General features: G+C 46.2%; 1 protein-coding gene across 2 annotated transcripts; it reads right to left on the bottom strand.

Moving 5' to 3' along the window:
- Positions 1-1,515: 1,515 nt before the first annotated feature.
- Positions 1,516-16,404, bottom strand: lctla (lactase-like a). Of its 2 annotated transcripts, XM_090223197.1 has the most exons (14): positions 16,239-16,404; positions 14,592-14,754; positions 13,941-14,101; positions 13,704-13,791; positions 13,086-13,195; positions 10,342-10,470; positions 9,020-9,115; positions 8,686-8,902; positions 7,001-7,275; positions 6,235-6,364; positions 5,549-5,748; positions 5,314-5,377; positions 3,209-3,285; positions 1,516-2,893 (listed from the first exon to the last, which is right to left on the bottom strand). In XM_090223197.1, the coding sequence occupies exons 2-13, from the start codon at positions 14,710-14,712 to the stop codon at positions 3,209-3,211; spliced, it is 1,668 nt and encodes a 555-aa protein (XP_090079323.1). In that variant the 5' UTR covers positions 14,713-14,754; positions 16,239-16,404; the 3' UTR covers positions 1,516-2,893. The 2 variants fall into 2 exon arrangements, with proteins under 2 accessions (XP_090079323.1, XP_090079322.1); XM_090223196.1 differs by lacking the exon at positions 3,209-3,285.
- Positions 16,405-16,497: the final 93 nt, after the last annotated feature.

The following is a 16,497-nucleotide window of genomic DNA, read 5'->3' as shown; positions in this document are numbered from 1 at the left end:
CCGTGCAGAATTATCAACATTACACACATTCTCTGATCTACAGAGAATTACAGGCTACTCTGGTGAATGAGGTTGTTTAATAAAGTCAGATCAAATAATACATGGTCAAAGGTTACCCTCCTCGCTCCTTCGTAATTCAAAAGTAACAGTCGGTATCTTGTGTGGCCACCAGCTGCATTAAGTACTGCAGTGCATCTCCTCCTCGTGGACTGCACCAGATTTGCCAGTTTTTTAATGTGAGATGTTACCCCACCAAGGCACCTGCAAGTTCCCAGACATTTCTGGGGGGGAATAGCCCTAGCCCTCACCCTCTGATCCAACAGGTCCCAGGCATGCTCAATGGGATTGAGATCTGGGATTTTCGCTGGCCATGGCAGAACACTGACATTCACGCACAGAACGAGCAGTATGGCTGGTGGCATTGTCTTGTTGGAGGGTCATGTCAGGATAAGCCTGCAGGAAGGGTACCACATGAGGGAGGATGATGTCTTCCCTGTAACGCACAGCATTGAGATTGCCTGCAGTGACAACAAGCTCAGTCCGATGATGCTGTGACACACCGCCCCAGACCATGACGGACCCTCCACCTCCAAATCGATCCCGCTCCAGAGTACAGGCCTCGGTGTAATGCTCATTCCTTCGACGATAAACACTAATCCTACCACCCCTGGTGAGACAAAACCGCGCCTCGTCAGTGAAGAGTGCTGTCTTAGGCATCTCACAGTACGGACATTGCAATTTATTGCCCTGGCCACATCTGCAGTCCTCATGCCTCCTTGCAGCATGCTTAAGGCACGTTCACGCACATGAGCAGGGACTCTGGGCATCTTTCTTTTGGTGTTTTTCAGAGTCAGTAGAAAGGTCTATTTAGTGTCCTAAGATTTCATAACTGTGACCTTAATTGCCTACCGTCTGTAGGCTGTTAGTGTCTTAACGAATGTTCTACAGGTGCATGTTCATTCATTGTTTATGGCTCATTGAACAAGCATGGGAAACGGCGTTTAAACCCTTTACAATGAACATCTGTGAAGTAATTTTGATTTTTACAAATTATCTTTGAAAGACAGGGTCCTGAAAAAGGGACGTTTCTTTTTGTGTTAAGTTTACATACCTGAGAGAAGCCTACCAATTTTACCCGACAGAAATGTGTCACCTGCTCTTGCTTTCCATGCCTTGTTCTTTTCTAACTTTCACTATGAATGTTTTCCGATAAAACAGGGTTTTGAAACTTTGTCCCCTCATAAACGTTATGTGGGCAAATTCATTCAGATCAATACTGTCTGTTTACAGGTTTACACATGTACTTGCTTAATGAAATCCGGAAATCAGATTACAATATGATAATTTATATTATTATGCTGCAAGACTATGTTATCCTGCTGAGCAAAACGCCTAGTCTTAAGGTTTCAATCGAAACTATAGTGTAGATACTGTATAGCCTATTATTTAAGACTCCTCTTCTACTGAATTCTCTCTACAACACCTGCAGCCGATAAGCAGTCAAACAGTTCCACAACAGGTTGTACAATCTTTATTGCAATTTAATTAGATTTTCAAGATACAGATAATAATGCATGCTAACACTTCATTAACATGGAATAGCTATCGTTCCATTTTAAAATGTGTCCGGTGTCCAGGTTTGTATCTGTTGCAATATGTATATAAAAGAGATGAACTGTGTGTAATAAAAAATACAGCTATCATTGTCCACGCAGCAGGAACATGAGGAAGACAGCAGTGTTCTAGAAGCGTCCACGCAGCAGGAACATGAGGAAGACAGCAGTGTTCTAGAAGGGTCCACGCAGCAGGAACATGAGGAAGACAGCAGTGTTCTAGAAGGGTCCACGCAGCAGGAACATGAGGAAGACAGCAGTGTTCTAGAAGCGTCCACGCAGCAGGAACATGAGGAAGACAGCAGTGTTCTAGAAGCGTCCACGCAGCAGGAACATGAGGAAGACAGCAGTGTTCTAGAAGCGTCCACGCAGCAGGAACATGAGGAAGACAGCAGTGTTCTAGAAGGGTCCACGCAGCAGGAACATGAGGAAGACAGAGGTGTTCTAGAAGCGTCCACGCAGCAGGAACATGAGGAAGACAGCGGTGTTCTAGAAGCGTCCACGCAGCAGGAACATGAGGAAGACAGCAGTGTTCTAGAAGGGTCCACGCAGCAGGAACATGAGGAAGACAGCAGTGTTCTAGAAGCGTCCACGCAGCAGGAACATGAGGAAGACAGAGGTGTTCTAGAAGCGTCCACGCAGCAGGAACATGAGGAAGACAGCAGTGTTCTAGAAGCTTCCACGTAGCAGGAACATGAGGAAGACAGCGGTGTTCTAGAAGCGTCCACGCAGCAGGAACATGAGGAAGACAGAGGTGTTCTAGAAGCGTTCACGCAGCAGGAACATGAGGAAGACAGCGGTGTTCTAGAAGCGTCCACGCAGCAGGAACATGAGGAAGACAGCAGTGTTCTAGAAGCGTCCACGCAGCAGGAACATGAGGAAGACAGCTGTGTTCTAGAAGCGTCCACGCAGCAGGAACATGAGGAAGACAGAGGTGTTCTAGAAGGGTCCACGCAGCAGGAACATGAGGAAGACAGCAGTGTTCTAGAAGCGTCCACGCAGCAGGAACATGAGGAAGACAGCGGTGTTCTAGAAGCGTCCACGCAGCAGGAACATGAGGAAGACAGAGGTGTTCTAGAAGCGTCCAGGCAGCAGGAACATGAGGAAGACAGCGGTGTTCTAGAAGCGTCCACGCAGCAGGAACATGAGGAAGACAGAGGTGTTCTAGAAGCGTCCACGCAGCAGGAACATGAGGAAGACAGCGGCCAGGAGAATACAGAGAGTACACACTGTAGGAACCACGATCTCTGTTACCATCTCCATGTGGCTGGTCAACGGATCTGCAATAATCATTAAACACAATAAATAAATTAAATGTTTATATAAAACCCTTACAGTACAGGTCTACACCCTAAACAGCAAACATTTTTTTTAAATAATAACACATAGATGACTACACCACTTTGCACTACCAGCAGAAATGTACTCGGCGGCAAATAGCGAATAGTCCGATAAGTGCTTACATGAAACACAACTGGAATTCAACCCTTTAAATGATTTGAAAAGTATTTGGTGAATGTATTTCCTACCCAGGTCTGCTACACACCAGTCAGTCAATCAAAAGCAGAAGTAAATGAAGTCCTACGTAGGCCTACCTAAACTTCATCATGCACTGGCCAAACCTTTGGCATCCCTGCCTGTTCCTTACTGTCCTGCTGGGACTTTCTTCTAGCTGGAGGGGCAAGCAAAGAAGAGTCCTGTTAGAGAATGTCTTCCCATGTAGTTTTGTAGTTCAACTTATTTGTAGTTCAACTGTTTGTAGTTCAACTGTTTGTAGTTCAACTGTTTGTAGTTCAACTATTTGTAGTTCAACTGTTTGTAGTTCAACTATTTGTAGTTCAACTGTTTGTAGTTCAACTATTTGTAGTTCAACTTATTTGTAGTTCAACTATTTGTAGTTCAACTATTTGTAGTTCAACTATTTGTAGTTCAACTTATTTGTAGTTCAACTATTTGTAGTTCAACTGTTTGTAGTTCAACTATTTGTAGTTCAACTGTTTGTAGTTCAACTATTTGTAGTTCAACTGTTTGTAGTTCAACTATTTGTAGTTCAACTGTTTGTAGTTCAACTATTTGTAGTTCAACTGTTTGTAGTTCAACTATTTGTAGTTCAACTTATTTGTAGTTCAACTATTTGTAGTTCAACTATTTGTAGTTCAACTATTTGTAGTTCAACTTATTTGTAGTTCAACTATTTGTAGTTCAACTATTTGTAGTTCAACTATTTGTAGTTCAACTATTTGTAGTTCAACTTATTTGTAGTTCAACTATTTGTAGTTCAACTTATTTGTAGTTCAACTATTTGTAGTTCAACTATTTGTAGTTCAACTATTTGTTGAAAAGTGCCAATTAGAGCCAGAATGTTCCTTTGTTTGCCCTGGCAGCCAGATTCAGCCCGATGTCCCTGCACGCTGAAGTTGTTGGAGCTGACTGACATACATTGTGTAAAATATGTTCATATAGTTCAAGTTTTAACGTATGTGCTTGATTTAGGTTGGAGTTTGTATTTTTGGGACTATTCTTTTGAGTCCGTTGTACTGGGGCTTACTAAATCAAGTCAATCGCAGCTCAAGTATTGGAAAATCTTTGCCATGATGTCTTTGAGGTAGGTGTCTGGTGGTGTTGGGGTCTGGTGGTGTTGGGGTCTGTCTGTGTTGGGGTCTGGTGGTGTTGGGCTCTGGTGGTGTTGGGGTTTGGTGGTGTTGGGGTCTTGTGGTGTTGGGGTCTGTCAGTGTTGGGGTCTGTCAGTGTTGGGGTCTTGTGGTGTTGGGATCTGTCAGTGTTGGGGTCTTGTGGTGTTGGGGTCTGTCAGTGTTGGGGTCTGGTGGTGTTGGGGTCTGTCAGTATTGGGTTCTAGTGGTGTTGGGGTCTGGCGGTGTTACGGTCTGGTGGTGTTGGGGTCTGGTGGTGTTGGGGTCTAGTGGTGTTGGGGTCTGGTGGTGTTGGGGTTTGGTGGTGTTGGGGTCTGGTGGTGTTGGGGTTTGGTGGTGTTGGGGTCTGGTGGTGTTGGGGTCTGGTGGTGTTGGGGTCTGGTGGTGTTGGGGTTTGGTGGTGTTGGGGTTTGGTGGTGTGGTGGTGTTGGGGTTTGGTGGTGTTGGGGTCTAGTGGTGTTGGGGTCTGGTGGTGTTGGGGTTTGGTGGTGTTGGGGTTTGGTGGTGTTGGGGTTTGGTGGTGTTGGGGTCTGGTGGTGTTGGGGTCTGGTGGTGTTGGGGTCTAGTGGTGTTGGGGTTTGGTGGTGTTGGGGTTTGGTGGTGTTGGGGTCTGGTGGTGTTGGGGTTTGGTGGTGTTGGGGTTTGGTGGTGTTGGGGTTTGGTGGTGTTGGGGTTTGGTGTTGTTGGGGTCTGGTGGTGTTGGGGTCTGGTGGTGTTGGGGTCTGGTGGTGTTGGGGTCTAGTGGTGTTGGGGTTTGGTGGTGTTGGGGTCTAGTGGTGTTGGGGTCTGGTGGTGTTGGGGTTTGGTGGTGTTGGGGTCTGGTGGTGTTGGGGTCTGGTGGTGTTGGGGTCTAGTGGTGTTGGGGTCTGGTGGTGTTGGGGTTTGGTGGTGTTGGGGTTTGGTGGTGTTGGGGTTTGGTGGTGTTGGGGTTTGGTGGTGTTGGGGTCTGGTGGTGTTGGGGTCTGGTGGTGTTGGGGTCTAGTGGTGTTGGGGTCTGGTGGTGTTGGGGTCTGGTGGTGTTGGGGTGTAGTGTAGCCTTCTGTACTGACCTGCAGCTAGCAGCTGGTTACTGGAGGAGCACGTCTCTGTGGCTTTCCTTCTCCAGCTCTCCACCTGTAGAGACCATCAAAATGCATGTATTAATTAACCAACTAACCAATCAACCAACCAACCAATCAATATGTATTAATAGAAGCCATTAAAAAAAAAGTCTGTCACAAAACAGCCAAATAGAATAGGCCTATATCAGGTGTGTACAAGGTGTCTGTGACTGACGGACTGCACCTCTCTCTGGTTGGGGAATCCATTGGAGCTGATGATGCGTTTGTAGTACTGAACAGAGGCTTTTGGGTAACGTGGTTTATTCTTGTTGAGGAAGTCCACGTAGAACAGGCCAAACCTCTCAGAGAAGCCTTCGTCCCACTCAAACTTGTCCAGCAGCGACCAGGCTGTGTAACCCTTCACGTTCACGCCGTCCTTAAGGGCTGTCATGTGGAGAAAAGACCACCAGGGGGTGCTGTAGGGGTTCACTTGCCCGGTATCAATAGAGTAGACAGTGAAACAAACTTCAAACACACTCAAAACACCTGTTTTGTCCTAAAAATGATGTCAGTTCACTAAAACAATTACTTGTTATAAAGAAACGTTTACGTTCTACTAAACCTCTATAGTATTAGATTATTTTCACTACTAAACCTCTATAGTATTAGATTATTTTCACTACTAAACCTCTATAGTATTAGATTATTTTCCCTACTAAACCTCTATAGTATTAGATTATTTTCTCTACTAAACCTCTATAGTATTAGATTATTTTCTCTACTAAACCTCTATGGTATTTGATTATTTTCTCTACTAAACCTTTCGTCAAGGTAATATTCAGAGGATGTTATTTCCTCTACAGTGTACTAAACCTTTCGTCAAGGTAATATTCAGAGGATGTTATTTCCTCTGATGGATCGGTTCCTCACCCTTGAGCATCTCATTGATGTAGTCCTTGAAGTACTGCATCCTCCATTCATCACACAGGTCTGTGCACCTCTGCACCTTCTCTGACACCCCGTTCTCTGTCACGTAGATCATGGGGTTCCCATACTGGGTCTAGTGGAGAGACAGGGAGACAGGGTGGTGAGGAGACAGGGTGGTGAGATGGTGTGGGGAGACAGGGACACTGGGTGGGGGGATGGGGTGGGGAGACAGGGAGAAGGGGTGGGGAGATGGGGTGGGGAGACAGGGAGATGGGGTGGGGAGATGGGGAGATGGGGTGGGGAGACAGGGAGACAGGGAGATGGGGTGGGGAGACAGGGAGACAGGGAGATGGGGTGGGGAGACAGGGAGACAGGGAGATGGGGTGGGGAGACAGGGAGACAGGGAGATGGGGTGGGGAGATGGGAGACAGGGAGATGGGGTGGGGAGACAGGGAGATGGGGTGGGGAGACAGGGAGACGGGGTGGTGAGACGGGTGGGGAGACAGGGAGACGGGGTGGGGAGACAGGGAGATGGGGTGGGGAGACAGGGAGACGGGGTGGTGAGACGGGTGGGGAGACAGGGAGACGGGGTGGGGAGACAGGGAGACGGGGTGGGGAGGCAGGGAGACGGGGTGGGGAGGCAGGGAGACGGGGTGGGGAGGCAGGGAGACGGGGTGGGGAGGCAGGGAGACAGGGAGACAAATACATCATATATTTAACCCAAGTCTGGCTGGGAGGACCTGCCCACACTAACAGTAGTGTATTATACCTTGACGAAGTTGAGCAGGCGTCTGAATCCCCAGGGGACAGAGTAGAGCCACTCAGAGCCGGGGTCGGGCCAGCGAGGGTCCACCAACTCCACCAGGTCACGGTCGGTGAAGTAGCTGTTCCCACGGCCAGACGGGTAGTTCTTCTGGGTGATATAGCGCGTGGTGAAGTGGCCAATACCCAGGAAGTCACAGGTGCCCTTGATGTAACTCTTCTCCTGGGAAGAGAAGACGGGGAGACGGGAGGTTCCTAGACCCTGCTGGGCACTCTTCCTACCTGGAGACCAGAGAGAGAGAGAGACCAGATTACACTATGACCGTTGACCTCTAACCCTGACATTGGGAGGAGAAGACGGGGAGACGGGAGGTTCCTAGACCCTGCTGGGCACTCTTCCTACCTGGAGACCAGAGAGAGAGAGAGACCAGATTACACTATGACCGTTGACCTCTAACCCTGACATTGGGAGGAGAGACGGGGAGGCAAGAGCTACCCAGACCCTGCTGGGCACTCTTCCTACCTGGAGACCAGAGAGAGAGAGAGACCAGATTACACCATAACCTTTGACCTCTGACCCTTAACCCTGCTGGGCACTCATCTTGTCTGTGTGGAAAGAGACATCAGGTGTGACAGTGACACGTATGCGTTTCTATGTCCTGTTACATATTGGCAGGGATTTTGAACACTGGCCAACCAGGCAAGTACACTCAGAAAAAATCTAGAACCTAAAATGGTTCTTCGGCTGTCCCCATATGAGACCTCTTTGAAGAACCCTTTTGGGTTCCATGTAAAACCCTTTCCACAAAGGGTTCTACATGGAACTCAAAAGAGTTCTACCTGGAACCAAAAAGGGGTCTCCTATGGAGACAGCTGAAGAACCATTTTGGAGTGTAAACCACCATTTTTTTCCTATCCCGTGTCTATAATCTGTGCCATTCAATATTTAAAAAGATAGCCTCAGTCTAGCGGGCTAGTTGGGTACATTTTCTACTAGCCTGGTCTGAACAGTACTAGCCTCAGTCTAGCGGGCTAGTTGGGTACATTTTCTACTAGCCTGGTCTGAACAGTACTAGCCTCAGGCTAGGTGGCTAATTGGGTACATTTTCTATTAGCCTGGTCTGAACAGTACTAGCCTCAGGCTAGGTGGCTAATTGGGTACATTTTCTACTAGCCTGGTCTGAACAGTACTAGCCTCAGGCTAGGTGGCTAGTTGGGTACATTTTCTACTAGCCTGGTCTGAACAGTACTAGCCTCAGGCTAGCGGGCTAGTTGGATACATTTTCTATTAGCCTGTTCTGAACAGTACTAGCCTCAGGCTAGGTGGCTAATTGGGTACATTTTCTACTAGCCTGGTCTGAACAGTACTAGCCTCAGGCTAGCGTGCTAGTTGAGTACATTTTCTACTAACCTGGTCTGAACAGTACTAGCCTCAGGCTAGGTGGCTAATTGGGTACATTTTCTACTAGCCTGGTCTGAACAGTACTAGCCTCAGGCTAGGTGGCTAATTGGGTACATTTTCTATTAGCCTGGTCTGAACAGTACTAGCCTCAGGCTAGGTGGCTAATTGGGTACATTTTCTACTAACCTGGTCTGAACAGTACTAGCCTCAGCCTAGCGGGCTAGCTTCATTTAAACCCCGTGGGTTGTTCGTGGAAATGGAACACCTAGCTGTGACAATACGTGACTCACCTATGTAGTCTTTCATGACCTGAGGGTAGTCCCCGTTGAAGATGGGTGTAGCGAACCAGCCCATGTAGAACTGGACATATCTCTCTGCTGCCTCGATGTCTCTCTGGTTGGTGATGTCCACTGGCTCCCCCCAGTCTGCCAACAACGAGATCCCAACCAAGCCTTTCTGTTTGCTTCTCCATTGAGTGTCATAGGTGTGCCAAACCTTAGCATGTGCCTGTTCAAATTATATATTATTCTGTATCAGGGGGACAGTACACTAGGCCAATATATATATAGAATTAGATTACTGACAATATTAAATATAATTATATTATAAACAATTAGTGATTACCTTGATAATGTGGTGGCCAGCTTTGTAGGCCCCAGTGCCCTTCAGCTTCAGTCCAGGTGCATGTTCTCCAGTCTCATAGCCCTCCACAGCACTAGACTATAAACACAGTCTCATAGCCCTCCACAGCACTAGACTATAAACACAGTCTCATAGCCCTCCACATCACTAGACTACAAACACAGTCTCATAGCCCTCCACATCACTAGACTACAAACACAGTCTCATAGCCCTCCACATCACTAGACTACAAACAGTCTCATAGCCCTCCACAGCACTAGACTACAAACACAGTCTCATAGCCCTCCACAGCACTAGACTATAAACACAGTCTCATAGCCCTCCACATCACTAGACTACAAACACAGTCTCATAGCCCTCCACATCACTAGACTACAAACACAGTCTCATAGCCCTCCACATCACTAGACTACAAACAGTCTCATAGCCCTCCACAGCACTAGACTACAAACACAGTCTCATAGCCCTCCACAGCACTAGACTACAAACACAGTCTCATAGCCCTCCACATCACTAGACTATAAACACAGTCTCATAGCCCTCCACATCACTAGACTATAAACACAGTCTCATAGCCCTCCACATCACTAGACTACAAACACAGTCTCATAGCCCTCCACAGCACTAGACTACAAACACAGTCTCATAGCCCTCCACAGCATAATGTGTTATGGATAATGTGTTCTGGATGTGTTATGGATAATGTATTATGGGTAATGTGTTATGATCATGCATTATGGGTAATGTGTTATGGATGTGTTATGGATAATGTGGTATATACAATATATTATGGATAATGTATTATGGATAATGTGTAATAGATAATGTATTATGGGTAATGTGTAATGGATAATGTGCTATGGATGTGTTATGGATCATGTGTTATATACAATGTGTTATGGATAATGTATTTAGGATAATGTGTTATGGATGTGTTATGGATAATGTGTTACATACAATGTATTATGGATAATGTATTATGGATAATGTGTTATGATCATACATTATGGATAATGTGTGATGATCATGCATTATGGATAATGTGTTATGGATCATGTGTTATATACAATGTATTATGGATAATGTGTTATGGATAATGTATTATGGATAATGTATTATGGATAATGCGTTATGGATAATGTATTATGGGTCATGTGTTATGGATACTGTGTTATGGATAATGTGTTATATACAATGTGTTATTGATAATGTATTTTGAATCATGTGTTATGGATAATGTGTTGCGATAATGTATTATGGATAATGTGTTATGATCATGTATTATGGGTAATGTATTGGCTTACCCATGGGTTGTTGAAGGTGATCCAGTATTTGACTCTGTCACCAAACCGCTCAAAGCATAAGTTGGCAAAGTCGTTGAAATAGTTCACCATGCTGGCGTTCTGCCATCCACCATACTTCTCCTGTAACACCTGGGTGGTAACGGGGAGGAAGGTTACTATAGGTCACACAAGACCTGGGTGGTAACGGGGAGGAAGGTTACTATAGGTCACACAAGACCTGGGTGGTAACGGCGAAGGAAGGTTACTATAGGTCACACAAGACCTGGGTGGTAACGGGGAAGGAAGGTTACTATAGGTCACAGAAGACCTGGGTGGTAACAGGGAGGAAGGTTACTATAGGTCACACAAGACCTGGGTGGTAACAGGGAGGAAGGTTACTATAGGTCACACAAGACCTGGGTGGTAACAGGGAGGAAGGTTACTATAGGTCACACAAGACCTGGGTGGTAACAGGGAGGAAAGTTACTATAGGTCACTTAATTAAGACCTGGGTGGTAACAGGGAGGAAGGTTACTATAGGTCACACAAGACCTGGGTGGTAACAGGGAGGAAGGTTACTATAGGTCACTTAATTAAGACCTGGGTGGTAACAGGGAGGAAGGTTACTATAGGTCACACAAGACCTGGGTGGTAACAGGGAAGGAAGGTTACTATAGGTCACACAAGACCTGGGTGGTAACAGGGAAGGAAGGTTACTATAGGTCACTTAATTAAGACCTGGGTGGTAACAGGGAGGAAGGTTACTATAGGTCACACAAGACCTAGGTGGTAACAGGGAAGGAAAGTTACCATAGGTCACACAAGACCTGGGTGGTAACAGGGAAGGAAGGTTACTATAGGTCACTTAATTAAGACCTGGGTGGTAACAGGGGAGGAAGGTTACTATAGGTCACACAAGACCTGGGTGGTAACAGGGAGGAAGGTTACCATAGGTCACATAGTCAGTCAGTCAGTACCCAGTCAGTCAAACAGGACCCAGTCAGTCAATCAGTACCCAGTCAGTCAATCAGTACCCAGTCAGTCAGTCAGTACTCAGTCAGTCAGTCAGTACTCAGTCAGTCAGTCAGTACCCAGTCAGTCAGTCAGTCAGTACCCAGTCAGTCAGTCAGTCAGTCAGTTAATCAGTCAGTCAGTCAGCACCAAGTCAGTCAGTTAGTCAGTCAGTACCCAGTCAGTCAGTACCCAGTCAGTCAGTCAGTCAGTACCCAGTCAGTCAGTCAGTCAGTCAGTCAGTTAATCAGTCAGTCAGTCAGCACCAAGTCAGTCAGTTAGTCAGTCAGTACCCAGTCAGTCAGTCAGTCAGTCAGTCAGCACCAAGTCAGTCAGTTAGTCGGTACCCAGTCAGTCAAACAGGACCCAGTCAGTCAATCAGGACCCAGTCAGTCAACCAGGACCCAGTCAGTCAGGACCCAGTCAGTCAACCAGGACCCAGTCAGTCAGGACCCAGTCAGTCAGTCAGTACCCAGTCAGTCAGTTCCCAGTCAGTCAGTACCCACCTGTGGCAGATCCCAGTCAGTCAGTCAGTACCCAGTCAGTCAGTCAGTCAGTACCCAGTCAGTCAGTCAGTCAGTCAGTACCCAGTCAGTCAGTCAGTAACCAGTCAGTCAGTCAGTACTCAGTCAGTAAGTCAGCCAGTCAGTACCCAGTCAGTCAATCAGTCAGTAAGTCAGTACCCAGTCAGTCAGTCAGTACCCAGTCAGTCAATCAGTACCCAGTCAGTCAGTCAGTCAGTAAGTCAGTCAGTACCCAGTCAGTCAGTCAGTCAGTACCCAGTCAGTCAGTCAATCAGTCAGTACCCAGTCAGTCAGTACCGAGTCAGTCAGTAACCAGTCAGTCAGTCAGTCAGTAACCAGTCAGTCAGTCAATCAGTACCCAGTCAGTCAGTCAGTACCCAGTCAGTCAATCAGTACCCAGTCAGTCAGTCAGTCAGTAAGTCAGTCAGTCAGTCAGTACCCAGTCAGTCAGTCAGTACCCAGTCAGTCAATCAGTACCCAGTCAGTCAGTCAGTCAGTAAGTCAGTCAGTACCCAGTCAGTCAGTCAGTCAGTACCCAGTCAGTCAGTCAATCAGTCAGTACCCAGTCAGTCAGTACCCAGTCAGTCAGTACCCAGTCAGTCAGTAAGTAAGTCAGTAAGTAAGTCAGTCAGTACCCAGTCAGTCAAGTCAGTCAGTCAGTCAGTCAGTACCCAGTCAGTCAGTCAGTCAGTCAGTACCCAGTCAGTCAGTCAGTACCCAGTCAGTCAGTCAGTCAGTCAGTACCCAGTCAGTCAGTCAGTACCCAGTCAGTCAGACAGTCAGTCAGTCAGTTCCCAGTCAGTCAGTCAGTCAGTCAGTACCCAGTCAGTCAGTACCCAGTCAGTCAGTACCCAGTCAGTCAGTCAGTCAGTCAGTACCCAGTCAGTCAGTCAGTACCCAGTCAGTCAGACAGTCAGTCAGTCAGTTCCCAGTCAGTCAGTCAGTCAGTCAGTACCCAGTCAGTCAGTACCCAGTCAGTCAGTACCCAGTCAGTCAGTCAGTCAGTACCCAGTCAGTCAGTCAGTCAGTACCCAGTCAGTCAGTCAGTCAGTACCCAGTCAGTCAGTCAGTCAGTACCCAGTCAGTCAGTCAGTCAGTACCCAGTCAGTCAGTCAGTCAGTACCCAGTCAGTCAGTCAGTCAGTACCCAGTCAGTCAGTCAGTACCCAGTCAGTCAGTCAGTACCCAGTCAGTCAGTCAGTACCCAGTCAGTCAGTCAGTTAGTACCCACCTGTGGCAGATCCCAGTGGTACAGGGTGACTATTGGTGTGATGTTATTGTCCAGGAGCATGTTGATCAGGTCATCATAGTATTTAATTCCCTTCTCATTGATGTGATCAGCTGGAGAAGAGAAATGGACATTACCATTAGCTATAACATTCACGAGAACGTATAGGGCCTGTTTCCCGGACACAGATTATTAAGCTTTGTCCTGGACAAAAAGGTATGTTCAGTGGAGAATCTGGAGTATAAAGTAGATTCAGTAGAGAATCTGGAGTATAACGTAGATTCAGTGGAGAATCTGGACTATGAAGTATGTTCAGTAGAGAATCTGGAGTATAAAGTATGTTCTGTGGAGAATCTGGAGTATAACGTAGATTTAGTAGAGAATCTGGACTATGAAGTATGTTCAGTGGAGAATCTGGAGTATAATGTAGATTCAGTAGAGAATCTGGAGTATAACGTAGATTTAGTAGAGAATCTGGACTATGAGGTATGTTCAGTGGAGAATCTGGAGTATAATGTAGATTCAGTGGAGAATCTGGAGTATCAAGTATGTTCAGTGGAGAATCTGGAGTATGAAGTATGTTCAGTGGGGAATCTGGTCTATGAGGTATGGAGCATTTACCTTTGATTCCGTTGGGAAATATCCTTGGCCAGGAGATGGAGAAACGATAGTGGTTAAACTTCATGTCCTTCATCAAGGTGATGTCATCCTAGGAGATATTGACGATGACATGTCAAGGGTGTCAATTGTGACGGAGCCATATGGTTCAAATCTCAAATGGCTCCCGATTCACTGTGCAGTGCACTACTTCTGACTACATTGGGGATAATGCATCTACCATCTATTCAGTCTATTCACCTTGAACTTGTAGTATCCTTCGCAGGAGTGGTCTGCGGTGTCGTTGAGGAAGATCTTTCCCTTCTTGTGGGCGAACACGTCCCAGATGCTCATCCCTTTGCCATCCTTGTCCCAGGCTCCTTCTGTCTGGTACGCAGAGCCCCCAGCCCCCCAGGAAAACCCTTCAGAGAGATATAGAGGTTAGCAAGAACTCTTCCTTCCTGGGATAAAATACTTTACTATTTCTCTCTCTCTGTCTCTCTCTGTCTCTCTCTCTCTCTCTCTCTCGCTCTGTCTGTCTCTGTCTCTCTCCGTCTCTCTCTCTCTCTCTCTCTGTCTCTCTCTCTCTCTGTCTCGCTCTCTCTCTCTCTCTCTTTCTCTCTCTCTCTCTCTTTCTCTCTCTCTCTCTTTCTCTCTCTCTCTCTCTCTCGCTCTCTCTGTCTCTCTCTCTCTGTCTCTCTCTCTCTCTCTTTCTTTCTCTCTGTCTCTCTCTCTGTCTCTCTCTCTCTGTCTCTCTCTCTCTCTCTCTCTCTCTCTCTCTCTCTCTCTCTCTCTTCTTATATTTTTAGCAGTTTGTTTTTATAACCATGTTTTGCTGTCAGTAATAGACCTTTATTTAAAAAATAATCATGATTCAGTCACTTGTGCATTTCTCCCTGTCCGGTAGCCTACCAGTTGGGAAAGTGCCGTAGTAGAATGATCCGCGTTCATTCTTGGTCCAGTCGAAGTCTTCGTTGGCGGACACACACAGCACCAGCGCATAGAGCAGCTTCAGCATCCGCTGTAGTGACATGGTGTTGATCTCTCGCAGGTGGCTCACTGTCTCCGGTCACACCTGCACATAGAAGGAAGAACCATACGGCATACGGTTACTATGGACACTCGTAGTCAGTGTCATAAACATTGCACTTTCATAGAAAGTGTTACATTTTATTCTTTTAACTTTAATGCCAACGAGTAAAAACTGATCTCAGATCATACATTTTTAAACACTCATCTAATGTATACAATTACTTCTGTATGATTAACAACTTTAACTTTAATGCCAATGAGGTTAAACTGATCTCAGATCATACATAAACACTCATCTAATGGATACAATTACTTGTGTAATTAACACCATTGTCTTCATATGATGCAGAGCTCAAACTGCAGATATTTTTTTTATCTCAAGACAATTCTACCGCTCTGAGTTGATACAAACAATATGCTAATACATTTGCATATAATACTGATAGAAATGACACAAATAAAACCCTTCCAGCTCCATTATCAAATGAAGATTGAACAGAGACTTACACAGAGGTGACAGGTGTCCCACGCCTGTGGATAAAAGCATCCTAATGAACTCACACGGGAAAACATCTCTACAGAATGGATTGAACTCAGAAATTAGCAATAGCCCATTGGATACACTGACACCATGTAATCCTCAGGCCCCAAATTAAGATTAAAGGAATTATCTAGTCTCATTTCAACCAGCCATGAGATACACTGACACCATGTAATTCTCAGGCCCCAAATTAAGAATAAAGGAATTATCTAGTCTCATTTCAACCAGCCATGAGATACACTGACACCATGTAATTCTCAGGCCCCAAATTAAGAATAAAGGAAGGATCTAGTCTCATTTCAACCAGCCATGAGATACACTGACACCATGTAATTCTCAGGCCCCAAATTAAGAATAAAGGAAGGATCTAGTCTCATTTCAACCAGCCATGAGATACACTGACACCATGTAATTCTCAGGCCCCAAATGAAGATTAAAGGAAGGATCTAGTCTCATTTCAACCAGCCATGAGATACACTGACACCATGTAATTCTCAGGCCCCAAATTAAGAATAAAGGAAGGATCTAGTCTCATTTCAACCAGCCATGAGATACACTGACACCATGTAATTCTCAGGCCCCAAATGAAGATTAATGGAATGATCTAGTCTCATTTCAACCAGCCATGAGATACACTGACGCAAAACGCAATTAAAGACAGGAAGTACGTCAACTTGTCTAACACAGTCAGTATCAGCGACATGTCAAACTGATCCCGTCCCGGCAGAGGTACCCAGGTCTAGTAACTGATCATCAACATCCTTCAGTGTCTCATTTAGAAACGTGAGTGAAAATGTTTACGAATATAGACCAAAAATATGCCCCCTTCCACAGCCTACCTACAGTGTACCTAGGTAGCTATCTCTGCCCCTGTCTCTCTGTCTGTTCCTTCTGTCCCTGTCTCTCTGTCTGTTCCTTCTGTCCCTGCTGTCTTTCATCACCAGTCCTCTAGCTCTCCCCAGAACCACATATAGTTACATGCCCACCTGTTTAAAGGTCCTGCGTTTGTCCCCGTTGGAAACAAATCCAAAAATGGAAGAAAGATCCATACGTTTCTGGACCTAATTCATTCTCACCGATCCTCAGGGGTCGAGGTTACAGCACCCGATGTCACAGGAGCGCACCGCGAAACATCCAGTAGGTTTTACCTCTATTCAGGGGCCCCATTGGGCGAGCAGTCAGGACCCCCCCCCCACCCCCACCCCATTCAAAGTCAATGGAGTGTGAGCGTAATCTGCTGGGGCA

This window comes from Oncorhynchus mykiss, chromosome 26, assembly GCF_057628025.1.
Source record: "Oncorhynchus mykiss isolate SJ-2025 chromosome 26, ASM5762802v1, whole genome shotgun sequence".
In the NCBI taxonomy this organism is placed as follows: domain Eukaryota; kingdom Metazoa; phylum Chordata; class Actinopteri; order Salmoniformes; family Salmonidae; genus Oncorhynchus; species Oncorhynchus mykiss.
Note: the sequence above shows the minus strand (reverse complement) of the source record. Positions and strands in the feature narration are given on the sequence as shown.